The sequence below is a fragment of the Psammomys obesus genome, unplaced genomic scaffold (genome assembly GCF_907164565.1).
Source record: "Psammomys obesus unplaced genomic scaffold, mPsaObe1.curated_primary_1811, whole genome shotgun sequence".
In the NCBI taxonomy this organism is placed as follows: Eukaryota; Metazoa; Chordata; class Mammalia; order Rodentia; family Muridae; genus Psammomys; species Psammomys obesus.
In genome coordinates, this window is record NW_026585698.1 from 9,117,000 (window position 1) to 9,144,906 (window position 27,907).

Consider the following 27,907-nt stretch of genomic DNA (forward strand, 5'->3'; position numbering starts at 1 on the left):
GTCTACAGAGTGAGTTCCAGGACAGCCCGGGAAGGCTACACAGAGAAACCCTGTCTTGAAAAAGCAAAGCAAGACATCAAAAAACAAATCTACTCAAAGCTTTCTAGATGCCCTTAGGGAAATAGTCAACACTTTCTGGTCCCGAGTGTACTGTGATGAATCGGAGAGCTGGGTTGATGCTTGGTAGGTTTTCCTGGGTTCCATCTGCCTGATGGGAGCAGCTTTGGAATGATCCCTGGGAATCACAACTTTAAGCACTTTCTCTGGCTAGCACAAAGTCTGAGCTCTGATCTGCAGCTGTCACTCACAGAGAGAGGAGGGCGGAGAAGGATCCACAAATCTTAGATTTGAAAAACGAAAAGGATCATGAAATGTAACCTCCCTTAAAGGCTCTTAAATGTTTGTCTGCATATGCTACAACTACGACCTAACGTGAATGGTATTCTGGTCCTGAGGTGAAGAAAAGGTGCCTTCCCGGGCTTTTCAAATCTAGTCAGTGAGACCGTCAGGAAAAGACACTAGCATATAGTATAGACACCTGTCACTTGTGGGCCTTTAAATTCACATGTGTTAAAACTTGGTACAATTTAAAGATCCGTTCTTCAGCTGTGACAGCCACAGCCTGAGTGGTCAGGGATCACCTGTGGCCAGGGGACACTAATCCTGTCCCAGCCCATCACCAACTCTGGAAAAAAAAAATTAGACAGTATTGAAGGGAAGCGCTCAAGGGCCGCTGGTGCTATGTTGAAGAAGAGCTAAGCGTTTAGAAAGAGGAGTAAGAGGCAGAAATGTAACTAAAACGAAGACAGGAAAGGAAGCCCTGTGATCACATGACTGGGCTGACTGTAGCCTGTGGCTTGCTGGGGCAGCGCCTCAGCCTGGATTGAGCTTGTCACAGTCGGTAAATATTTGCTGCGCATTTCAGTGACCTTGAAATGGAGGGTAGTTCTGAGTCAGAATGATGAACATGAGATCCAAAGAAAGCTGAGACTCTAGTCCTGAAAGAGCCACCCACCCTCTGGGCAGCACTCTGAGTAATGTGTGCAATACAGGTGATACTTCAGCTAGTACACAGTGGGGAGAAAAATCCTGCTGTGCAAAGGGGTCCTCACTCCTTGTTCTTTTCTTTTCTCTCCCCCCCCCCACACACATACAAAGTCTGGCTGATTCAACTGGTGGCATGCTGTCAGTCCCATGTTGACCCACTTTTATCAGTGAAGTGGGCAATTTTACAAAGAAAAATATTGGCTTCCCATGGGCCTCACTCCCAACACCAGCGCGGACCCCAACATAAAAAGGGTCAATGTGTGATGCTGGTTGGGGATATTTCACAGGTAGAGAGTGAAGTCCAGGCTTCACCTGAGCTCTCTCACTTGCTTCATGAAGGGTTAGATGGGAAACCTCATTACAAAGAGGTGACAGAATATTTTCTTCTGAAAGCCTACCAGTTAAGTAGGTAGAGACCTGAGTGGAAAGTGACATTGGGCAGTTACTCACTGCCACCATCCTCCTTGTCCCCAAGGGATCATAATAAAGCCATTAACTCAAGACTAAGATTAATGATGATAACCCTGACCCTCACATGATTTACGTGGATATATACACTTTTTTTTTTTTTTTTTTTTTTTTTTTGAGACAGGGTTTTTCTATGTAGCATTGTCTGTCCTGCTTTGTAGACCAGGCTGGCCTTGAACTCACAGAGATCTGCCTGCCTCTGCCTCCTGAGTATTAGAGTTAAAGGGAGATGCAGTCTTAACCAAGATACTGTTTAGAACCGTTCTCCCAGAGTCTCTTCATCGACCGGCTTTTAGTTTTAGGGTCCACATAGGCAGAGTGTGGGGGTACACCCTGGAAAATTCAGAGACTGTCTATGGGAGAGTCTAGAAAGGATAAGAATAACAAGAATAAAGAAAAAAGTAGAGGCAAGGAAAAACAGGATTTGAATGTAGAGTATGTGAATGTCTCCCAGAACACAACCAAGACGTGCCTGCTGCTATTTCTGTTTTCCTTCTTGAAAGTGCCCTTGAGTTTCGGCTCCTTGCAGAGCTCTTAGTATCTAAACTCAGCTCGTTTCCAATCATTCACCCACAGAGCCCACTGCAGCAGACACAATTCTGCCTGAGTCTGAAAGGCAGCAGAACTGGACTGAAAGAGGCGCCTCTAACCTAAAGTCTTCCCTCTTAAGGATACTCATGTAGGGGCCGGAGAGAATCCTCAGTGGTTAAGAGCACTGGCTACTCTTCCAGAGGACCCGGGTTCAATTCCCAGAACCCACATGGAAGCTCACAGCTGTCTATAACTCCAGTTCCAGGAGATCCGGCACCATGGGATCTGATTCCCCAGATTCCAAGGGATCTGACACACATGGGAGCTAAACACCAATGCATATAAAATAAATAAATCACTTTTCAAAAAGAAAAGGGAACCCCAGTGTTATCAGTTAGAGGCTCTTTCCAATGCCATGCTGGTTCAGCACCGTAGAGGAGTGTCCAAAGTCACATGCATTTCATCTCACAGATCTGACAACAAATTGGCCAAATTTGAAAAATCTCAGTCATGGAATTTAGTACATCTATAGAACTTAATTTTGATGTCTTTCCTTTTTTTTTTTTTTTTTAAAAAAAAAAAAAAAAAAAGCACATTTGTTGGTATTTTTAGCCATCCTGCCTGTTCTTAAAGTTGCATGCATTTATTTTCTTGCATCCATCCCATCGTCATCTCCCACTCTTGAATGGGTAACTGTAAACACAACAGCCTCCGCTCCTTCAGTTCGGATAGGTCCTACACCTTGAATAGAAGCTCCTACGCGCGGGACAGCATGATGATCGAGGAACTTCTGGTACCATCCAAAGAGCAGGTATGCGTTCTTGTTGTCCTTTGCTTGTTCAGTTTCTGTTTACATATGCTGTTTATCTATGCTGTTTTTTTTGGGTTTTTTTGTTTGTTTGTTTGTTTTCTATTTGTGAATTTGGGAGTACTAGTCAGTTAAAGAAAAGCATAATCAGAAATGTCTGTTTCTGTTACAAGCAATCCCTCCGTATCCCATGGAGGAGCGCTTGGGGCATCCTAGAAAAGACTTTTTGTCTCCAAGTCAAATGTGTTTGCTGTTCAGTTTGCTGACATTATTCATGTTTGCTAAGTGAAGTGTATATGTCCATTGGAAGTGGCGAGGCTTGTCATAGACTAGGTCAGTCATGCTTTAGATATCTTCATTTCAGGGTTTCCCAAGGTATAGTGGTATTTTCCTTTTTCCAAGAACCTCTGCTGGATTCATTCAACGTTCGTGTAGTTTCTTCTTCCTGGTGCTTATGGTCGAGTAGGTAGCATGTGCTGTACAAAGGCCCAGGAACACAGTCCTACTGCACATTCTCTAGAATGATCCTAGAGAAATGTATAGACCCATCCAGTGCCTGGTCTTAAATGTTCACAGTAGGGACCCAGCGATTGGTAGATCTCCATGGACCATAAACCACCTTGAAGGTAGCGTGTGCTATTTGACCACGGTGAATCATTGGTGAAGTGATGCCACACCTGCTCACTGCACAAGGTGATGAATGACAGTCACACACGCCCAAGCTAGAGTTCAGCAATAAGTGGTCAGCCCTTTGGAACTCCCACATGCCTGGGCATGCTGATGTCAGACCCAAGGTGTGGGTCATACTTCGCAATGACCTGCAGTGAATGTTTCAATACACTGTCTAGAACATTCTGAGCAAGCAGGCCTTACAGAGGAAAATGCAGAGGCTGTTCAGGGTCAGACTTTAAAGAATAATAACATTTGTGAAATGATTATAGGTGTGGCATACGTTTAGGTGGGTGTAAGTCCGAGGGAGCCCTTGACAATAAACTAGGCTCTTGGGTGCCTGCTGTTGCCGGGTGTTGGCAGAGCCGAGTCTGCTCATCCAGTTGTTCTCACATTCCCACTTAGATGAGATGTTAGACAGTTTATTGTTGTTAATCCCTGCGCCTTATGGGAACCCCACAAAATGTGCACTGTTACAGATGACAGAAAGCACCATGGGCGGATCAGAACACTCCACACTCACACGAGACACGTCACGGGCTCCTGGTTTAGCAGAGCGTTTCTCACTAGCTCTTTGTTTCAGAGCAAGGCTCTGAAATCGAGGCGTTTCCAGCACCAGTGCCGCTGCTGACCAGTGTCCCCATCAGAACCAAAGTATAAATCAAAAACAAATGTTCTCGGTGTCCCTCGCTTCGGAGGGTTGGAGTGTGGCTGTGCTCAGAACTAAGGATCTGTGAAAAGAAAGGAAAGGCCAAGAGCTTCAAGATGAAGCTGGGGCTCTGGGAGCGAGTTAGCAGCTTCAGTGTTAAGAACACCTAAGTCAGTGGTTCTCAACCTTCCCAATGCCGTGACCCCTTAGTGCAGTTCTTCATGTTTTCGTGATTCCCCCAAACCATAAGATTGTTTTCGTTGCTATGGCAAAACTGTAATTTTGCTATTATTAATGAGTTGTAATGTAAATATCTGGTTCTCTCATGGCCTTAGGTGACCATTGTTGAAAAGGTTGTTTGACAGGGGTCATGACCCACAGGTTGAGAACCACTTACCTATATGGCCATCTCTACTCTTCTGTGATCAGTCCAAGCGACCACAGCACAGCAGAAAATACAAAATCCCAAGAACTGTAGACACCGGAACAGCTTTTTTTTTCCTTTCCAACTGACCACCTTGTTCAGTGAAGACCATTCAAGTTCTTGACCAATGTGGGAGGAAATGTGAATGATAAAAAATGTTTTAGGAGCTAGCCCATGGTGGTGCATGCCTCTCATCCCAGCTCTCTGGAGGCAGAGGCAGGTGGATCTCCCTGAGTTCGAGGCCAGCTTTATCTACAGAGTGAGTTCCAGGACAGCCAGGGCTACACAGAGAAACCCTGACTCAGAAAACAGAGTTTTTGTAAAGGTATTGGATACAGGCATTGATTTGCTCAGCTGTGGTCCCAGCAGAGGTTATGTTCTAGAACCTTTCATCAAGTTTTCGGGAAGGAATGAATTAAGCCAGTTACTTACTTTCCAGTGGTTCATCTCTAGGGCAGATAAAGAAAATTTGACAGAGTGTGTATGGTTTTGTATTTGTTTTGTTTTGTTTGTGGGTATGGGCACAAATGTGTGAGTTACTGTCCTGTCACTGTGAAGATACAGAACTTACCAAAGCAACTTATAAAAAAAGTATTTAACTGGGCACGTGCTTACAGTCTCAGAGGGTTAGTCCGTAACTCTCATGGTAGAGACCATGGCAGCAGGCAGGCATGGTACTGGAGTGGTAGCTGAGAGCTTAAATATCTAATCCATAAGCAGGTGACAGAGAGAGACTGGGCTTTTTACACCTCAAAGCCTACCCTGAGTCACTCACCTCTTCCAGCAAGGCCACACCTTCTAATCCTGATCCTTCTCAAGCAGTTCCAGTATCTGTGGACCCAGCATTCAACTATATGAGCCTCTGAGAGGCATTCTCATCCAGACCTCCACAGTGTGTACGTGCGGCTTGTGGAAGCCTCGAGTCGCTATTGTCAGGGTTCTTCCTTGATTAGTCTTCTCTTTGTTCATTGATGCAGGATCTCTCTGTGAACCGGGGCTCATTGATATGACTAATCTGGCTCTTCTATTTGCTTCAGGGACCCTTCTCTATGCCTTTCATGTCTGCCTGGCTAGGGATTTGAACCCTGGTCCTCACACTTCCATAGCAAGCACCTTTATCCACAGAGCCATACACCCAACCCCTTTCCTTGCTTATGTTTTTCAAACACTAATTGTTGAATTTAGGTATAAATGCATTTGGATATTCTGTGTACTTTTAAACAAACAAACAAAAATTATTTTGTATGAACACCTTTAAAATAACCTTAAAAAAGGGGGGATTCTGAAAAAAGGTATGTTAACAGTGGAGGACAGGAAACAGCTAATTCTGGGAAGAACTGCTGTCAGAAAAGAGACTCCTGTTGCACTGTGAAAGCCTCACAAGAAATGTCCGCTTAGGTTCCCGAGTGCATTTCAATTACAGTCAAATGGTCAAAACTGAATGTCTGGGGCTGGAAAGAAGGCTCAAAGGCTGAGAATGTTGGCGGCTCTCGCAGAGAACCCAGGTTCAATTTCCAGCACCCACATGACAGCTTAAACTGTCTGTAACTCCAGTTCCAGGGCATCCCACACCTTCTTTAGGCCTCCATAGGCGCTCGGCACACCCGTGGTACATACGCATGCATGCATTAGGCAAAACACCCATGCGCGTAGATTATAAAAAGAAAGTGAATAGTCTGTCTTTTTCACCTCATGCCTAAACTTAGGGATTTCAGAAGATAACTTCTCCAGTCTTCTGTTGATCTGGGAAGCATGGCACCCATTTTAAACATTTAGCATTCCCGAGCCCCTGAGCCCTGGCTTGCTATCAGGTTCAAAGCTACACATCACTGTTTACTTAGAAATGCTCTGACGGGCCAGAAGAGAAAATGGACACAAATTAACTCTGTGTGAACTTTCTTCTACAGAACAGGCCCGGCCCAGGCTGCAAATAGCCTGTTTTATCATCCTGCTGACTAATCCGTTTGCACATTAACCATAGTTAAAGTACAGTTGAGATACAGGATGACTAACCCGGGCCATCACCTCCTAGAACCCAGGACCTTCGCTTCTTTTCCTGTTGCTTTCATGAAATACCCTGACAATAGTAACTTTAGGGTCTATTTCATCTTACAGTTCCGGGTACATTTTGCTCAGTCTGTCTGACCTAGCAGGAAAGTCAAGGCTTTTGAAGCAGCTGAGCATATTGCTTCCCAGTCGGCAAGAGAGAGCAATGAACGTGTGCGAGCTCATGCCTGCCTCTCCTCTGACACAGTCCTGGATCCCTGCCCTGTGAAATGGTCCTGCCCACAGTTTACCACAATTAAGATGCATCTTCCCACATCAATTAATTCAATCAAGATACGCTCTGCCTCCCAGTCATTCCTAGAGGCCCATCTCCCCAGTGATTCTAGATCGGTTAGGTTGACATTTAACATTACTCTAACATTACTACCACACCATGCCATCCCAGGGATCTCATGCTGGTTGAAGACAGGTGTGGATACCAGAGCCTGAGGGGGTATGAGAGAGGTTAGCACCCCTTATCCCTTCCAGGCCCGCTTCATTCCTACCCCATAGGAGCAGCCCCTTTTTAGCTGTGCCACTTGGTGGCATGAGCCCTGTGAGCCCCGCTTTGGGCATGGGAGCAGAATAGTAAATTCATCTGTCAGCAGCACCTCCTGGGTGGTGACCCCGCCCATGAGAACTTTTAAGAGCAGGGTTGCTCAGCTCCTGACTCAGTTGGTCTGGACAGGCTCAGGCAGTCCAGGGAACTGCTGTGTAACTGCAAGCCGAGCAGCGTTGAATACTGCTGACTCAGAGTCCTGAACTGTAGGTGCACAGAGGAATCACTCACGGCTCCTTTCAAAACAAGATGCCTGCGGAGAGACACCCAGTGTCTGGATCCTGGACAGGGGTGGTTTCCGAAGCTCCAGAGGCCATCTTCAGATGTCTCTCTACCTCAGAACCACTGGTCATGACATCTCTGACTGCATTCTGTATCTCCACCCCCAGTTCCTCCCCTCCCATTGACTTAGATTGCATCAGCACTGAGTGTGTGCAAACTTTTGTCACTCTCCCTATAGGAGGCAATGTGACTGTAGCAATTACACTGCAGGAGGTATTATATGGTTAAAAGCGGATGGAAGGCTATGTGTTGGTCTTTCGGATAATTCTACAATCTTATGAAAGGACTTGGGCACCTGAAGATTAGAGTATTGGCTGGAGTGGGGATCCTGGGTTATCTCCTATGGACCAGCTATGTATCAATCAATCATCATCTCGTCTATCTGTTTTTTAAGCTCAGATGCCTGTGTGTCAGGCCAGTTGTCTTAGAGAGTCACCAGTGTTCCAGTTCGGGAATGCAGTTCAGCGGGTTGAATTCGTGCCTAGCTAGCATATGTGAAGCCCTAGGTTTGGTCCCCAGGACTACATAAACCCAAGCATGGTGATGCAGCCCCTGAGAGATGGAGGCAGGAGTTCAAGGCTAATCTGGCTCCGTGAGATCCTATCTTAAAGCAGCCAAGCAGAAGGAGTTGGTGAGATGGTTCAGTGGGTAAACGCTCTTGTCACTAGGCCTGCTGACTATATGTTCAGTCTCCCAGAACCCAGATGGTGGAAGGAGAAAACGGACTCCTGCAAGTTGTCCTCTGACCTCTACACGTACTATGGGCAAAATAAACTTAAAATGTAATTCATAAATTTTATTTATTTATTTATTTGTTTGTTTATTTATTTATTTATTTATTGTATTTTTTGCAAGACGGTTTCTCTGTATAGTCCCAGTTATCCTGGACTTGCTTTGTAGACCAGGCTGGCCTCAGACCCACAGAGATCCACATGCCTCTGCCTCCCAAATTCTGGAATTAAAGTCATGCACCACCATGCCTGGCTGTTTTTAGTTGTTTTTGTTGTTTTTTTTTAACTTATTTTATGGGTACAGGTGTTTTGCCTGTGGAAGGCAAAAGAGGGTTGTCAGATCCTCTGAAGCAGGAGTTACAGATGGTTGTGAGCCATTGCATTGGGTGCTGGGAATGAAACCCCCAGGGTTTCCCAGCTGAGCACTAAGTGCTCTTAACCACTGACCCATCTCTCCAGCCCCTAAAATATGATTTGTAAAAAAGACTATCGTTCCTTTCTAAATAGATGTTAATGAGGGAAAAGGAAGAGGAGGAAGCCTGGTTGTCTTAAAGGAAATCAGTGGTGTCACCATTTCTTCTGGAAGAGTTGTTGAGGGTGGCTCTCTAGCGTGGCTTATGAGAGGACAGCGCATGGTCCACATCAGCTAGTCCCAGACTTATGCAAAGAATGGTGCTATTTATCATGTGCCTTAAGTGGATGCTTATCGCAATGGTAGAAACACACTGGTTGCCTAGAATTTTCCTGAGTGTTTTGCCATTATTAATTTGTACATACTTTATCTCAACCTTAGGAGATATTTCTCGGCCTCATTAAAGGCAGAGTCCACACTAACTGACCCCACAAAAGGGAGGTGAGGAGGGGGGACACAGGTTGAAGTAGCTGTTCGGATGGGCAGCCTCCCTTTAGCAGCTGTGGTGTCCATCATCCTTGCTCACTGTGGGGAAAGGCTAGTAAGGAACCCGGGGGTCTGCCAACTCATTCTCAAGGGTCTCACACCTGGTGGTAGGTTTCAGGATTGTGCTGTGTCTCTCTGGCCCGCTGTTTTGCACAGTGATCCTCCTGGTTCTCATTTCTAACAATTTTTTAACCACACGCTTTAAAAAGGAATAGCATGACATTCAAGCAACAGGTATGAGATATGAAGAGCCAAGACTGAAGGCTTCTAAATTGCTTGTGAGAGGAATGGAAATGTTTGACCTTTGCCTGGCTTTCTTTGCACACACCTGTGAGCAGCAGTACTCGGATCTGATGGGCGGATTCTGCCTGCCCAACCCTCTTCTTCGTCAGGTCACTTTAAGAAAGGGTGGAATCCCCTTCTCCCCTCCACAGATGAGACCCAAATATGGCTATTTAGGGGATTCCTCCTCCTGCAAAGGCTTAACCAAAAAAAGGTGAAATTGGAGCCAACCTAGTAAGACTGGAATTTTCCTGGGCTTGTGTGTGTGTGTGTGTGTGTGTGTGTGTGTGTGTGTGTGTGTGTCCATATATATGGAAGTTAGGAGACAACTCAGGTTGTCAGGCTTGGTTGCAAACTTCCTAAGCCACTGAGCCATCTTGCAGGACACATCTAGCCTTTGGCGAAAGAAGTTGAACCATAGAGTGACAAGTACCAATGTTTCTTGGAGAAGAACATGTGGCCAAGTGGGCTGCGGCTGCCAGGACCACTGAGATTTTCATTTAAACCAGTAATCTAATTCCAACCTTCCCATGTCCCAGTTGAATCTGTGGTTCTCTGTCTTTACCCATAGGCAATGGAAACTGCTATAAACGCCCATGTGTCCATAGCAACACTGAATGGCCTCAGCATCTTAAAGTGGAGATTCTGTTATTCCAGGCTTTCTATCTAGGAATAGATATACCACTTTAACAAAATCAAAGAAAAGCAAGCTGAGCTATCCTTCAAGAGGATAGTTCTTTAGCATATTTTGTACCCCCCCACCCCGGTTTTTGCCTAAGGATGCAGAGTGGGCCTTCCACAGTAATGACCCGTTTTCAAGGTTTAATGAAAGTGTTTTACCATTAGTTGTGTCCTTGGGGAGCTTTCAGCCCAAGAGTCTAGTCACTTTGAATTAAACTTGTGTTGTTTTCAAAAGAGACTATTATGACTTCGTGTGTTTTAAGCTGTGCTTTGAGCTGCTGGCTGTTTGAGGTCTCAGCCAGCCTGGTCTTCAGAGTGAGTTCCAGGACAGCCAGGGCTACACAGAGAAATCCTGTCTTGAAGGAAGGAAGGAAGGAAGGAAGGAAGGAAGGAAGGAAGGAAGGAAGGAAGGAAGGAAGGAAGGAAGGAAGGGGAAGGAAGGAAGGAAGGAGAAGGAAAGAAAGAAAGAAAGAAAGAAAGAAAGAAAGAAAGAAAGAAAGAAAGAAAGAAAGAAAGAAAGAAAGAAAATCAGCATTGACCATCATCTCAGCAAAAGCTTATGTCATCCAGAAAGCCCCTATGCTAATGTGCTCCCCTCTTCTACGTCTCACCCCGCTGACTCCCCACTCTCACCATGCATGTTAACTTTGCTGTTTCTTCTGCTTATGCAACTCTAAGCAGGGCTCAGAAAAGGGGCACAGTGGCAGAAGACAGCCAGCCTCAAGTGAAAGATTTGCTAGATAGCCCCCAGGGAGATAAGCACCCAGCCTGCTGACATTTGATATGTTGCTTTCTTCCTGGAAGTGCTTGGCCAGCAGTGCTTGGGGAATCCATTCAACACCTCTCAAAGATGGCTCAGTGAGATTGCAGGTCTGCTTGAAGGCAGAGAAATTGCTCTTGTGAGTTTCTTAAGTCCGTGGGGCTGGTTGGTGATGACGAGCTGACCGGCTCAGCTTTCAGGATGGCCTTGGTTGACCTTCTTCTGTTGAATATAGTTAAATTAGATAGAAACCAATCAGATTTAGAAACCTAAAAGAAACATGCTTCGTTATAGCTTAAATTCTAGTTTTAACATAGCTTTGGCTGGACGTGGTAGTGCGTATTTGTTACCCCAACTACTGGGGAGGCTGAGGCAGGAAGGTCACAAGGTCAAAGCCAACCTAGTTTTCAAAACAACAAGAAAAAAGACGCTGGAGATTTAGCTCAGTGGTAAAGAACTTTCCTATCATATGGGAGACCCTAAATTCAATCCTGGTACCAGAAGGAGGAGGAGGAGGAGCCTTATAAGGTCAATTTATAGCAGTCAATTTCAAGAAAAGAACTACTTTAGGCAGAAGAGAAGGTCTGCTTTGATTTTTGCATTCCTGCTGGAGTCAATTTTGTTTTTGTTTTTCATGTAGTACAGGTGGGACTCAAAATCCCTGTGTACCTGAGAATGGCCTTGAATTTCAGATCTTCCTGCCTCGGCCTCTTGAGGACCAGAGAAGTGCATGAGCATACTTGGCTTGAATCAGGTTTACTTTTATGGAATCCGTGTCTCCAGTTTCTTGGTTTGGTTTGGGTTTTTAAAGGAGCCTAGATAATGTAGCCAAGGGTGACCTTGAATTTCTAATCCTCCTTAATGACCTTTTATCAAAGGTTCGGAAAAGAGTTAAAAGTATATAAATGCATTCTTATTGGGAGGAGGTGGAGAGAGAAAGAAAGGCATGAGCAGAGAGCAAGGAGACAAAGAGAGAGGTGAAAGCTAAAGAAGAGAGCCAGGGAAACCAAAATGTCTGGATTATATAACGAAGGGGAACTTTTCAGCCCCTGCCCCTGGGCTGGAAAGTTCAGGGTAGAAGGAAGGGTATAGGAGCCATGCCCTGTAGCAGGTAGGAACTGAAGGGTACTGGGAGAAAGCCCAACTCTCCTGCCTCCACCTTTCAAGGGCTGGAGTCCTAGCATGTGTCACCACCCCTGACTGACTCCATTTCATAAAGGACTTCATGCTGTTTGTACTTGCTATCTCCTTTCATGCTTCCAAGCCACCCATATTAGCATCTTTTCAGTTGCTGTGATAAAACACCTTGACAAAAAGCAACTGATGGAAAAGTTTCTTTTGGCTTTCCACAGTTTCAGAGAGGAAAAGCCCACCGAGGTGGTGGTGGAGGGGGAAAGGCCTGCCTGTGAGCCCCAGGCAGGCATGGTGGTTGGAACTAGAATCTGGGAGAGCACATCATTAGCCCCAACTGCAAAACAGAGAGCAAACAGGAAGTAGGACAAAGCTGTGACCTCTCAAAGCCCACCCACAGGGAGGTACTTCCTTCAGCAAAAAAAAAAAAAAAAAAAAAAAAAGCACTACCTCCCCCAAACAGGTTCAAATACCTGAGCTCACTCAAAGCATTACACCATTTTTTAATAGATAGTGTCATTACTGTCATTTGTTAACTTCTTTATTTTGTGGTGGGCGGGCCATGTGTATGCGTAGGAAGGTTGTGTAGTTATGTGTATGTTTGCAGTCGTGTGCGTGCCACAGCTCACAAGTAGCCATCAGAGGACAACTTTGCAAGAAGTTTATCTTGTTCCTTTGGCCTTCTGTGCTCTCCAGGCTAGCTGACTCATAAGCTTCTGGGCAGTTCTCTAGTATCCGGCTCCATACCGTCACCCCAAGAGTTTTAGGGACCTTAGTTCCAGCCAAAACCAGGGTTTGTGACATCGACACTGAAAAGAATGTGAGGACCAGCCAGTTTGTGAAGCGGGGTTGGGGATTTTAGTGAAGATACTTTAATACAGGCTTAAGCACGGGGTGGGGCATGGGGGGGGGGGATGTGGTTATGAGAATAAGCCCAGCTCAAGAGGGAGGCGGGCTACCCAGGGCGCCTGGTTGAGTCCAAGCTCATTATTTGCCCTGCAACAGTCATGTGTAGGATTGTTGCAGAGTTTGAAGTCAGTATCTTATCAGGGGGGAGGTTCCTGAGGGCACCTGATAGGGTCACAATTGAGAGGGTAAAAAGACTCACCCACAGGGAGTCTTTCTGTGAGTGTTTCAGGCTCTATCTGGAGACTATGGTGAGCTCCTGCCCAAGGTCGTATGCTTTCGGGCTTTAGGCCTGGGTCACCGCTATCTTAGCATTAAGTATCTATGTGGAAACCAATAGCAACTCTCTAGCACAGTCCTTTACAGCTAAGGTTGATTATGCTGGAACTTGTCATAGTTTGGAGAGTCTTCCGGTCCTTTTCCCTTTCGTGTCTCTGTAATTTTGCTCCTTCTGTCCTGCCTCAGGAATGCTGAGGTTGTGCACAGCCTGATCTGGCTCTCTACATGGGCTCCGGGGACCAAACTCAGGTCACCTCAAGCTTCTGTCTCAGCCTCCCAAGTGCTGGGGTTCTAGCTGAAGCCTGCCTTGGTCTGCTGAGTGTTAGTCTGCGCTTTACAAACAGAAGCCTGGGGCGGGGGAGAGTCGGAAGTTGCTGTTTACCAGCGCTGAGACTACTTTTGGATGCCTGGAGCCCAAGTCCTGGCTCCTTTTAGGCCCTAGCCTGTCTTGAAGCACTCTGTGGGGCAGGGAGGGGACGCAGCACAGGTTCGGGTGGTAGGTTCTTCCTGGCACCAGATTCCCTTGTCATGTTGGCACTTGGAAGCCAGGTGTTCTACGCTAATGACTCTGTAGTCTCAAATTCAGCTTAGCCAACGCAGTTCACCCGGTGGTTTGCTCTCACCTCTCCCTGTGGTCTCAAGAGTGTGCAGACCCTGAAAGTTTGCACAGAGGGATGCAGCATTGCATAAATGTAAAAAGCAATGTTCTTCCACGCTATCTCCGCCTCAGTGCATTTGGCTACCGTGTATTTAAAATAATAAAGATTCTTTCCAAGTTTAAAAGAGAGATGAGCTGAGAGAGATAACAGGCAATCAATCCGGGCCTTTACTTAAAGGTTTGCTTTTTAATTTCTACTCCCTTGTGACTCTCTAGCCGTCCTCGGGACTTCCTTCCACTCTCTATGGTTTTTCCCCATGTTCACTTCCTGTCAGTCTGGTTTCTTGCTCTGCCTTTGAGCACCAAGGGCTGACAGTCAGCAGCTGGAATGACCCAACTAGACTAGATAATCAAGCCAACTGGATCTCTCTCCCACTCTCCTGACATTTTTGCTCTCTCCCTCTTTCCCTTCCCTCTCTCATTTCATCCATCTCTTCCTTTCTTCCCTCTCTCTGTTCCCTACTCTCTTCCTGCCCCCTTCTTCTGGACTTAGCATTATTTCCCAGACCTGGGCTTCTGGGTGTGTCCTGGTTTGTGAGACCAATATGTTCTATTTATTTCCAGACCTGGACTGCAGGGTGTGTCCCGGTTAATAAGGCCAGTGTGTTCTTACTCTCCTCTCTCCTCTGATGCGTAGGGCTGCTGGGATACTATTTTTGGAAAATATTAAGCTCTTGGAGACAGTGACCTCATCATTTAGTCAGGCTTTGGACTCGGCTGAGTCGTGTGCAGTGTGGTTGGGATAGTGCCCCGCTGTCCCTTCTAAGACGAAGATGATGTGTCGACCATCCCCTTGACACGGGAGTGAAAGGCTGTAGGAAGTTAGTGTGCACCGTTTTTGGTAGACTGTCCCCCTGAAGCCACTGCGTGCTGCCCGGTGACTTTGTCTTGGCAGATTTTTTTCCAAGTCGCTCGCTCTGAGCCTTCATTTCCTTAACTGTAAAGTGAGTGTAGCATCGCTCCCAGGCCTAAAAGGGGAGGGGACTCTTTCCCGCTGAATTAATGCATCGCGAATTGCTGGAGCACTGTTCGAAAGAATGGAAACGCAAGGTGGTGACTTACTCCTGTTATCCCAGCACCAAGAAGGCTAAGGCAGGAGGATTGCTGTCAGTGTGAAGCCAGCTTGGACCTCACAGTTCAGTTTGAGGTAAAGCAGCCAGAGCTGCATAGCAAGAATACGTCTTAAAACTACAACAAAAATCTAAAGGAGTAAGGCCTTTTTGAGTGGATAAATCGGACCTAGGTTTTTGTCAGACGCACGTTATAACCGAATGGGAGCTGTCAGTTGATGCAAGCGTCCCGTGTAAATATCTGAAAGGTGCCAGGGTTTGGCCTGAAACTGGAACATTTCGGGTTTTGTTCTTTCCCTCAATAAATTGCCATATTTTAACAAATAACCTTACATAAATCAGAGTCCTCTAAAGAGTTGCAAGGTGTTTTACATTTAAAGGTACCGTATCACAGTTTAACACCAGTATGGCACCAGTGCCAGGATGTGATTTATAGTCTCGACAAGTCTCTTATCGACCAGTGAAAGACAAAGACACTGGGAAAATGGAAATGCATGCCAAGCATATCACAGGGTGTCACCAGGGAAACAATACAGCGCGTAGCAGCCCCTGAGCGCCCCGGGGGTCAGTTGTTGAAGGCTGGCGTTGTCTAAACTAATCCCCTTAAGAAGTGCCCATGGCCAGAAGAGTCTGTCTGCAGGGGTAGGCGGCGCCCTTGCAGCAGCAGATGCTGTGGAGAGAAGAGCCACTGTCTCTGTGCCCACGTGCAGGCCTTGGCATAGGAGCTCAGCCGACCCTTCTACCTCCTTTCCTGAAACCCAAAACTCACACAATCACTGCACATTTCCAGAGCTGATGTGACAACAGGGCATGGAGAGGCCCACAATCCCCTTTGAATCACCTCCAGTCAGTTAGCGGTATCAGGGGTCCCTTACAATAAGGAGGTGACAAAAGGAGTTGCCAAATCCAGCCAGGAGGCACCACCTCGGTCCTCTGAGACCTAGGAGTTGGGCTCATGTAGCTCATACTGGCCTGGCACTCACTACCTGATTGAGGGTGGCCTTGAACTCCTGATCCTCCTGCCTTCACATTCCAAATGCTGGGATTACAGGGGTGTGCTACTATGCCCAGGTATATGGTGCTGGAGGTCAAACCCAGGGCTTCATACTATAAGTAAGTACTACACCAACTGAGCCATATCCCCAGGTACTGATTCAGTTTTAATGCTCACACAACAGCATACCCTGATAGCTCTTTAAAATGGATAATAAATGGTTATTGGTGGAGCTAAGGCTGTGCTTTGGAGCCACGGTGCCCTGCGCATCGATGGTCAGGACATTTTGAAATGAATGCTGTTTTCTAAAGCAAGCAGATGCTGCCATGTCATAGTTCAACTTTACCTAAACTCTAGCCTGTACAAAGTATCTGGAGACAATTGGGAAGGAAATTGCCAGTTCATGATCTGCCTATGAAGGTTGGACCAAGTTGCCATTGTTTTGCTTTAGAAACCTTCCCTAGAGGAAGAACATTCTGGTAGCTCACATGTAAGATATTCAGACTCAGGGCCACTTATAAACCTGAACCAACCTCGGTGAGAGAGAAAAGCGAACTCCGAGGAGAAACTGTCCAGGCACCTAATATCGGACCGAAATGCTACCTTTCAGAGGCACATCAGAACATTCTAGCTCCTGGGTACGGTCAGGTCTGCCATCTGCTCTACTGTGTTGTGACCAGGCTCTGATGGGTGGCACAGAGCGACCAGCGGCAAGGAGAGGCAGCAGATCTAAGGGGGTGTGGGATCCTGGCAAGTTGGCACGTCCTGCCTAGTGAATATTACATGATGGCAGGATACTTTTCTGTGTGGTATAATTCATGGCTTTAATAATTAATGCCACCAGTACGTTTCTCAGAGTACTGACGGTAAATAATTTACTGTAATTAGCGAAGAGGCGAAAGATTATTAATTTATCAGACTTAAAAAAAAAAAAAAGGTCCAAGTGGAAAATAACCCCAAGGCCTCACACATACAAATTCTAATTTGTCCCCACAACTGCCCCCCAAATAGTAAAGTGGTTTTCCATTCACTTCCTGGCCTACTCTTACAGTTGCCTGCTGGTATCTCTGAAAGCTGGTCTAAGTGGTTGGTAGAGATGGCCAGGCTGAGAGCGGATTTCTGAAGCGCTTTATTGCTGTCTGAGGTTGAGATCTCTGTCCTGTCCAATTGTGTTAGGTTATTGCTTGTTTGTTTGTGAGATTTATGTTAGTTGTCTGCTTCTGAGTGTATATATCTGCCCCACATGTGTTCAGAGTGTGTAGAGGCCAAAAAAAAAAAAAAAAAGAATGTTGGATCCTCTGGAATGAGAGTTATAGATGGTTATAAGTTGCTGTTCGAATGTTAGGGATCAAACCTGGGTCATCAGAGCACAGCAGTACTCCTAACACCAAGCCATTATTTCAGCCCCAGCATTAAATTCTAAATTACACACATGCACACACACACACGCACGCACGCACGCGCGCGCGCGATATGTCTCCTTTTGTTGAATCCAGTGACATCCGTCCTTCATTCATTTTTGAATTTTCCTAGGACCTAAACAGTAATTTACCTATAATTACTTGCTGTACAGTTTGTTTGTTTGTTTGTTTGTTTTTAAATGTCAGAGTTGTGGTGTTTTCTTAAGGCTGAGAGGATAGCTCAGTCATGAAAAGACTGGCCATGCAAGTGTGAGGACCTGAGTCCCAGCCCCAGAACAAGGTAAAAAGTGAAACTTGGTAACTTGCTTGTATTCCCAGTGCTATTGAGGTCAAGGCAAAAGATCCTCAAAGCTCGCCGGCCAGCCTAATCAAATCGGTAAGTGCCAAGGCAGGGAAAGACTTCTTCCTCTCAAAACCCAAGATAGATAATTCTTGAGGTATGATACCCAAGGTTGTATCACAAACACACACACACAAATACACATACATGCACCTACATGCACACACACAAAATAAACAATCTGAGTCGTTTGGGGTATAGTCACAAATTAGGGACTTCTGTCATTTGTTGGCTGGTTGGTTCAGTTTGTTTGGTTTTCTAGGCAAGGTCTTATATAGCCTAAGTTAGACTCAAAATCACTCACTGTATAGCAAAAGATGACCTTGAGCCCCTAACCATCCTCTAGACAATGGTCCCCAGCCTTCCCAGTGCTGTGACCCTTTAATACAGTTCCTCATGTTGTAGTTACCCCAACCATAAAATTACTTTTATTGCTACTTCATAATTGTGATTTTGCTGCTGTTATGAATCGTAATATAAATGTCTGTGTTTTCTGATGGTCTTAGGTGACCCCTTGTGAAAGGGTCATTTGACTTTCCCCACTTCCATCCCATGATGGGGTCTGTGGCCATGTCTGTCTCTAATTTCTGAAATTTCATGCTGATGTGCCCTAGTGGGCACCGTGCCACCTTTCATCTCCCACACTCCTTGTCACTCAGTGGACCTTTTTTCTCTGAGAACGCAGGCTTCAGATCTGGGAAAGGACCTTGAGCTGTTTCCTTTTTATCTTCCATTTTACTTCTTTTGCTTTCTGGAAATGTTTGTTGGTTGGTTTGTGGAGGAGAATTTGAACCTCTTGTGTTGATCTTTGTTGTCTTGTGTTTTCTCCTCTTTTTAATTTTAATATTGTTTCAGTGTGTGTTATGTATGTTCATGCGTGTGTCTCCTGTTTCTGCCTCCTGTCTCTTTGTAGAAATGCTGGGATTACAGATATATGTGCTATATCTTGCTTTTTATGTGGGTTCGAGAGGTTGAACTTGGGACAGCAGGCTTGTGTAGCCTTTTATATTTTATTTTATTTTATTTTATTTTATTTTATTTATTTATTTTTTACTGCTGAGCTGTTCCTCCTGTCCTGGAGAACCATTTTAATTCAATCAAGTTTTTGTTGCAATAAGGCAAGTACTTTGGAGCCTCCTGAATCTTTGTTTGAAATCCTGGCATGATCTTTGGGTCCATTTTCCATTTTGAGTTCTATAAGTTCATCCACTTTCTCATGAGACTGCAGACAAGCTCCCACATGCTAGGTGGGATTTTTCTATGTAGATTTTCAGCTTCCTCTCTACATGGCCTCACAGTTCAGCTTGTGTCCTTAGAAGACTACAGCATGCCTGAGGCTGCCCAACTGTCCATAATAACTTTCTTGGGCTTTCTCTTCCTCGGCAGCCCATCTCTGTAGACACAAACACCTACAGTCTACATTCACAATGAACGAACAGTGCCAAGTTAGAAATGACAGAAAAGTCAAGTGCAGACTTCCAGATACTCTACTCTGAAGTTTTGCTCTCAGTTCCCATTGCCTTCTACTACTTCAGAGTTTCTATATTTTCTTTTCTTTTTTTTCTTTCTTTCTTTCTTTCTTTCTTTCTTTCTTTCTTTCTTTCTCACTCTCTCTCTCTCTTTCTTTCTTTTCTTCCCCTTGGTTTTTTTTTCCTCTTGTTGTTTTTGCTTGTCTGTCTGTCTGTCTGTCTGTCTGAGACAGGGTTTCTCTCTGTAGCCTTGGCTCTCTTGGACTCCCTTTGTAGACCAGGCTAGCTTCGGACTCAGTCATCCACCTGTCTCTGCCTTCTTGAGTGCTGGGATCAAAGGCGTGTGTTACCACTCCCAGCTGAGTTTCTGTATTTTCAGCAGGCTTTTTTTTTACTGGAGACTAGACTGTTGTTAGCCACAGTGATCCGTGGGTATCAGAGTCACCCAGATTGATTGTATTTTGAGAATGGGGGAGAGGTTTTAAAGTTGTAGGATTAATTTGAACCAGAAGTGAACTGGTGAAAAGCATGCGAATTAACTTCTCAAGGTCTCCTTTACCCTGCAGATAATGCTAGGGTGCTGTCTTAGAATTTTCATGTGAAATATTTGATCAGTATACTTTATTTATCTATTTATTTATTTTGGGGTTTTCAAGACAGGGTTTTTCTATGTTGCCTTGGCTGTCATGAACTCCCTTTGTAGACCAGCCCAGCCTTGAACTCACAGAGATCCGCCTGTCTCTTCCTCCCTGGGTGCTGGGATTACAGACGTGTACCACCGAGACTGACTCTTTATTTATTTTTTAAATGATCTTCTTTGCAAATTGATTATATGGAATGTTTATCCAGGCTTTTAGAGAAACATGTATTAAAAAAAAAAAAAAAAAAACAACTGGTGTCTCACATGGATGGCTGATGTTGTGCACTGTTTTATTTTTCAGCATCTAACATTCACGAGGGAGTTTGATTCAGATTCCCTCAGACACTACAGCTGGGCAGCAGACACGTTAGATAATGTAAACTTGGTCTCAAGCCCTGTGCATTCTGGGTAAGTGCTCACATACCATTATTCCATTACACTCACGTTGCATTTATTATTTAGAGTTATCCATGCATTTTGAAAACCTCCATATCTACAAGTATGTTCACCTATGAAATATATGCTCATTTGTGAGAGTGTGTGGTTTGCATTTGTAAATCATTTAATAAGTATTTTGGGGACAAGTCTGTCTGCTTTTATTCCTAAAAGCAGAGTATCCGAAAACAATTGATTACTGATATTAGAAAACAATTGATTATTGATACAGCAAAATTTCCTGACTGTTGTGATCTTCTTTAAATCTTTAAAATTCCTTTCCAACGAAAAAGATCTAACAGTTATTATTCTTAACTTTTTTTTTCTCAAATGAGGCTTTTTTTTCATTATGTACCTAATTTTTCTTCACTATAAAATTATTAAATGTCAAGCTGGAGAAATGGCTCAGTCAGTAGTGTTTGCCACAGAAGTATGAGGACAGGGATTTGATTCCCCAGAACCCACATTAATAAAAGGTCGGGCTTGGTGGCTCCCACCTGTAAGGCCCGGGCTGGAGAGGCAGGGCAGAGGGCCAGATCCCTGGCTCCGAACTACAATTACCCACACCCAAGTGTGGGCTGAGTTCCAAGTCAAAGAGAAACTCGGCCTCAAAACTGCAAGGTAAACATGGCCTGAGGAACAGCACCGGAGGCTGAGCTCTAGCTTCCACATGGACATGCGCATAGGAGCACACTCATCATGCACGAACACACAGGAACCTGCTCAGCCACCTATAACCGCGGGCATCAACCCCACACACACACACACACACACACACACACACACACACACACACACAAATATCCAATGTCTTATCCACTCACCTCACTAGTTGATTTGGTGTTTCTGTGAGCAGTGCACCCTGCTGTTTGCAGTTTCTCCTTGTGTGCTATCAGCCCGTTTCCGATATGTTTCGTTTCACGAGATGCCATTTTTAAAAAGGAACTGTAAACTCGAAAGCTTCCAGTTGACATTAGTACCTTTTGCATCCCTGAAGTAAAGTTGCAGCTATGTCCTATTACGTTATAATTAGGAAAAAAAAAAGAAAGAAATGATACTTAAAAGAAGATAAATCTGCTTTGAAAATGTCACATACCGATCTATGTACCCAGAAGTGCTGACAGGAACTACGTTAAAGAGTTCTGCATCCCTGTCTCATGGCAGACGGCGAAATAGGGACCCACTGTGGCAAGCGAGTTGGTAGTCAGTGTACTTTTAGATGCTGGAGTCTTTAGCAGGTAATTCACTTGTGGGATAGCTGATAATCATAGAAATAGGCGAGAGGGGAAAAAAATGATTGCTAAAATAATAAATACTGGGCTGGTGAGGCGGCTTTTCGGATAAAGCACTTGGGCAAATATGAGGACTGGAGTCCAGATCCACACAATCCACGGAAAGCCCGCCACAGCAGCAGCAGCAGCAGCACCTGTAATCCCAGCATTCCTAGAGAGAGATGAGAGACAGAGACAAGAGAAACCCTGGAAGCTGGCTGGCCAGCTGGCCTGGCGATTGCAGCAGTGAGGAACAGGCCCTGCTTCAAACAAGGTGGAAACTGAGAATCAGTGTGCACTGTGGCGCATACACACACACACACGAACCATATATATATATATATATGTTATACACACATACATCATATACACACATGAAACTAATAAATGTATCAGGGTATATTCCTTTAACTTCTCTTAGACAGAGACACACACACATAGCAAACATAATGGCGACCAGAGAAGTCCCACTTGGAACTGCAAACCCTGATGCCAGGTCTGCGGCCCGGACCCCGCATCGTCTAAGGCAAAGGCTTGTTCCAGGCTGTCCCACAAATGCTAAGTGCCGTGGTTCCATTTCCTGAGTTCTTCCTTTTGCTTGTCATTGACATTGCCTGCTGCTTGCTTCTAATGACCGTACATTAATTTCTCCCATTGCTTTCTAAATTATTTTGCAGCTGCTCGTCTCCGCTGCCTCAGTATGACTCAAGGTGACAACCGTGTCCTTTGTGTATTTCCCATTTATGTGACATCCCTCGGTTTAGATGGTGTCAGTGTCTGTAGTGTGTCTGCACTTGTCACCGTGCCTTTTGAGAAACTAGATGCCTCTGCCTAGCAGCTGTAGGGCCGCTGTGGCACTCGTGATGTAATCCGAACAGCAACGCGATAAAGAGATTTTTGAAGCATCACCTTTGTGTGTTTCTCCAACTCGCGTTGCATGTCGTTTGGGTTTTGCCCTGCTCTTGTACAGAATATAAATGTAGAAGACAAATCACTGCATCCCACCGTGTTTTGGAACACTCTCGTCCTGTTAATCCATTTCCCACTTTTCCTCCATCCATTAGTTCTATGAAACTAAAGATTTTAGAGGAACAAATGGTTGAAAGCTCCAACCGTGCGCCATGTACTCTGAGGAGGGCCCGGTTGGGAGGTTCTTTTCTGGTTTGTCCTTCAAATCCCCCTGAGGCATTCGCTCCATTTATTCTGATGGTCTTTGTGGATGCCATGGTCTGATACTGGCCAGAATAACCCTTGTATGCCACCTTGAGACCACTCAGCTGAATATCACCCTGTATCTCCGACTGCCCATCCACTCATTACTCTTAGTAGCCATGTCTCCCCTGTGCCGTGCCTGTGCACCCGAAGCAGAAGTTTAGTCATAGATGGACTGAGTGGACATTTACTTTATGTGTTTTCTGCGTGCTGCGATTCTGCTGGGCCCTGAGGGTCAGGCGGAGAATATACTGGCCCAATCTGAACTTGCTCTCTGCATTGCTGAAGCTCCGCTGTTGTCAGCCTAACGTCCGTCCCTAATCCAGGCGAACACTCTAGTTTGTGCTTGCACCACAGCACAAGCATGATTTCGAGCCCAGAGCTTGTGCTGAGTCCTTCCTACACCTAGGGACAGCTGATCTTCACTGCCAATGACTTGTCCCAGACTTTATTATCTTGCTTTGGCACCTCTGTGACTGACATCAGCTGATGCCCACGTGTGCACACGCACGTAGTATATAATATGAGTGTATCTAAGATGGCTAAGCACTTCAGAACAATTTCAAAGGAGCCACAGGACATTTTGCACTGGAAATAATTCCCTCGGAAGCCTGAACGGTGAATAGAAGCAGATAATTCTTTTCTTTGAGTAGAGAGGGCAGGAGTGTTTTAATTGTCTCCTTATTTTTGAGACAGCCTTTTCCTCTCCTGACTTAAGTATTCTAGAGGCAAAAAAGAAAAAAGAAAAATATCTCTCAAGATAGCTAGAGTAATAAATAGCGAGTGCATGAAACAGCAGAGAGAAAAGTAGTTAACCCAAAAATTGAGCAGAAGGTGAGTCCACTTCACTGATGCCCAGCTGACTCTGGAAATACCCTCAGCCAAGGGATCTCCCCACCCCATGGCTGTGTCTGTGAGGATTTTAGGCCAGTTTACCTGAAGAAGTCTCCCTTTGCCAGAAAACGCACTGTGCTGGCGGAATGTTAGTGCCTTGCCTAGATAATTACATAGAAAAGACTTTTGATGGATAGGAGTCTTTGTTGTTGTTGTTGCTGTTGTTGTCTTCCTTAAGATAATACTATAGGGAACACGTGCCTTTTCAGCTGTAAAAATCAGCTCGTAAGAATGTGTTTGTGTTGCCATCTTGTCTGTTGGTTTGTGTTTAGCAGCCTGCCCATCACTGACAGCAAAGGCTTTCCGCTGATACAGCTCCATACAGAAAAACATTTTCCTTATTAGCTTTGACCTAAAGGCCATTGACACAGACGCTCTCAGAAATAACATTTAAGTTCTACCTGTATTGCCATGTGGCATAGTCAAATAAAGATGATTTTAATAGCTTTCTAGCTTCTATTTTTTTTAAATGGTCATTGAAAAGATTGAATCCCTTTCCATCAAAATCTTAGCAAACCTAGTCACCGCTTTTGTTTTTATTTTATTTTTGTTGTGTCACCTTGACAAAAGTTAGGAGTGTTGGTATGAGTGGATGTCCCTTTGTCACAAGTCATGTTTCTATGCTACGCTGTGGAGTTTCATCCTATGTGTACCGGAGTAAGGTCCCATAAGCAGGTTAGAAGAGCAACTAGGAAGAATGAAAATGACCCTTGACTGTCTGTCCCTTAAGCCATCTTCAAAGACTACAGAGAGTGGCGGGCCTTTTTTTTTTTTTTTTTTCTATCCCTTTGTTAGATCATTTTAATTCCAACTTGAAGAGTATTGCTGTTCCTTCTCTGTGCCTCTGCTCGCTTCCTTGCCTCCTGGGAGGGAGCCTCCTTCCACCGACACCCATCTTTGTTGGCCCTGAGTCTGAGTTCCGTGCATGCCTGATGGGACTCCACAGCCGTAACTTCCAACTGTTGTTTTGGAGAAGGCACCGGCTGCCTGTGCTCGTACCCTGACACTGAATTTCAAACTCCGTGCCAAGTTTTACTTCTGTCTGTGATGCCCGTCTGATCTTCCCCCTCCCTCCCCCACAGGTTTCTGGTTAGCTTTATGGTGGACGCGAGAGGGGGTTCCATGCGAGGAAGCCGCCATCACGGGATGCGGATCATCATCCCCCCACGCAAGTGTACGGCCCCTACCCGAATCACGTGCCGCCTGGTAAAGAGACATAAACTGGCCAACCCACCCCCCATGGTGGAAGGAGAGGGATTAGCCAGTAGGCTGGTAGAAATGGGTCCTGCGGGGGCACAATTTTTAGGGTAAGTTTCCCCAGTTTTCACTTTGGTCCTCTCACCACATCTTTGATTTGATTTTATTTTTTTCTTTAGTCCTTGCTAACTCAAGACATTAATTCTGAAAGCGGCTTGATGGACCTCCCTGGGGACTCGGGTGTGGTGTCAAAGGTCACCAAGCTGCGTAATAGGCTGCGGGTTTCTTAACTCGGTCCCTGGCCAATGCCAATCAATGCTCTAACTAACAGAGACGCATGCTTTCTGCCCTGCCCATGGGTGCGTGGATCCCTGCGGTCTTTGTCTCCCGAGCAAGTCAAGGCACCATCCCTAGAAAACGTGACAGGTGGAATGATGTCGGCTCACTGCATCCTTGGGGACATGTCTCTTTAACGATAACCCTTTGAGACATAATCCGCCGTGGCGTTGTACAAGGAGGAAAACTAAGTTCGCTCCGTTGTCTGAGGTGGCACGTGGCAAAGCAGGCAGGCTCTGTCGTGATGGACAGCGTGTTCACCATCTCCCCTTCTTGTTTCTCTTCCTGCTGCATGGATGTTGCTCAGTAAACTGCGCCTTCCCACCCATCCTCCCCCTGTAAATGAGGGCGAGAGCTTGGTTAGCCGAATCCTGCAGCTTGGGCCTCAAGGAACAAAATTTATTGGGTAGGATCTTCATAGACAAGATCAGAATGTCTACAGTTTTTTTTTTTCTTTCCATTTTCAGTTTTCTTTTCTGTCACACCCATGGTCTTATTCTTGTCTTCAGTTTGTTCTTTTTTGGTTTTTTTTTCTTTTTTCTTTTCTTTCTAACACTTTCAGTCGATGTCTGTCACTGAAAGATCACACCCATAGTGGCTTGACTCACCGTGATGCTGCCGCTCTCTTGTGCTTTTGAAGCATGTGGGACTCACCGCAAGCATTCCGCTCGCTTTGTGCATCTGTCCACCCTCCCTTAATTTGAAATGTTTCTTCTCTGTGTATTTATTAAAACTCGACCAAACGTCTCATTTTAACCAGTGTTAAGAGAAGGTATTTGCAGACTTTGAATCACTGTTTGCCACAATCAATGCTCTGTGTATGTGGATGTGTGTCTGTCTGTGTGTGGATGTGTGTGTGTGTGTGTGTGTGTGTGTGATTAGACTTGGGAAGCACCTACGGTAAAGTGTAATCTTTGTGGGCTTTGAGAAGAAAAAGAAATCAACCAATGAGTGAGATGATTTTGAATGTGTCAAGAACACAAGCTATTTAAAGAAATGTGCCTGTGGGTGGGGGGTGGGGTTCCGTTGAGTTGTTGAATGTTAAGCAGCAATGTATCATTGTTTGTTTGTCTGACTGTTTTTGCCTTGGCAGTCTGCATGAAAAGCCTGTTATGAATTGTCCTGCTTGGCTGTCCTCTCGGTCAAAGACCCTGCTCATACCTTCTCTCCAGCATTGTTGAGTGTCCTCCACAAAGCCACAGAGATAGTACCGGACACCTTAACCTGCAAAGATTGTATCTTGTTCTCAAAAGATAAAATGTTACCTTGTGTCCAATTATAAAGTCTGCTTTTTAATTATGGGAAATTTCATAATAACATTATTAACACTGCTAAGAACAATTGCCCATGGTTTTCCCTGTTAAAGAATGAAGACAGTATAAAATATATTTATATATTTGAATCTGAATTTGAATTATTTATAATTGGTTTGCCAAAAGTAAAGTCACGATATTTATCAGTCTCATTTTAAACGAATACTTTTATAAGTAATCCGATGCTCATGTTTTACTTGTGGTTTCGCTCTTTATGACAATCTCTCTTTATGCTCTACCTAGTGAAGCCTATGTCTGTTGCTACTGTGTACAAACAGCTAGGTTAAGACAGGATACACACAGCCTCTAGAGAGCACAATGATACTGTCTATTAAGCATCACCCGATAAAGCTGCACAATCCAACTACATAAACTGCGTGTGATTGTGGTCTTCTCACTCCCATCCATCTTTCCTAGGATTTATATGTAATTCTGTAAAACTTGACCAAGTGATTTCCTATGACTTGATTGGTGATCTACAATTCACAGCCATTCTCTTTCGTCTGAGAAAGGACACTGTCTGGAGTTAACTTCTTCCTATGACAGTTTCAAACTTCCATGCAGAATGTCCCAGTACCCAGTATACGTGGTAGTCAGATCAGGCAATGAAGCTACCCTTCATCTATTCACAAATGGAACAGTCAGAGAAACTGTTTTAACTGCAAAGCCATGCAAGCCATTGGAGTGACTAGGCTAAGGCAATGTCTGTTTTATTGCTGAGAGAGAGGAAAAAAAAAAAAAAAGAGTAGAGAAATGACTTTCTAAATTAGGGTAAATTTCTTTTTTTAAAAAACAAATGACTGTGCCCTTTTAACTCATTAGCATCCCTTACAATGTACCCATTAGGGTTTTTTTATTTTTTAAAAAATGGACCACCTTTCTTTCTTTATGGCCTATTTTAGTCTCGTTTAATTCCTTTATTCAAATTTCCTATTGATAGATGTGTTTAATCCCCCCCCATTCAATTTGACGATTGACACACAGTAGGCCTTCAAGAACTGTTTTTGAATGAATGCTGGCATGTTATTGGGCTTGTGATATTATTTACTTAGCAACGATTCTGCAGCTTTGAGACCATTCCCAACCCAAACGGCACCTCTGATTCCCAACTCGATACCGTTAATGGGACTCTTTCTTTTAGTATTCTACTACAGATGCATTTAGCTTGATATGATGATGATGATGATGATGATGATGATGATGATGATGATGATGATGTGGCCCTTTGTCTTCTAGCCCTGTCATAGTGGAAATCCCTCATTTCGGGTCCATGAGAGGAAAGGAGAGGGAACTCATTGTTCTTCGGAGCGAAAATGGTGAGACCTGGAAGGAGCATCAGTTTGACAGCAAAAATGAAGACCTCACGGAGCTGCTGAATGGCATGGATGAAGGTAACGAGGCCCCTCGAGTCCCTTCGATGCCCCTCAATGCTGTGGACATGGACAGACAGAGAGAGCAAGGGACCGAGGGAGTGAAGTACTACTTGAGCAGCACATGCTGCGGGAC

At 44.9% G+C, this 27,907-nt stretch overlaps 1 protein-coding gene across 1 annotated transcript in view; it reads left to right on the forward strand.

Annotated features, from left to right (window-relative positions):
* Positions 1–27,907, forward strand: part of Ank3 (ankyrin 3) — a 215,046-nt gene that overhangs the window by 131,154 nt on the left and 55,985 nt on the right. The window contains exons 20-23 of the mRNA XM_055598850.1: positions 2,755–2,857; positions 20,045–20,151; positions 24,638–24,862; positions 27,638–27,792. Of these exons, the coding sequence (XP_055454825.1) occupies positions 2,755–2,857; positions 20,045–20,151; positions 24,638–24,862; positions 27,638–27,792 (590 nt within the window). The remainder of the gene's footprint in view (positions 1–2,754; positions 2,858–20,044; positions 20,152–24,637; positions 24,863–27,637; positions 27,793–27,907) is intronic.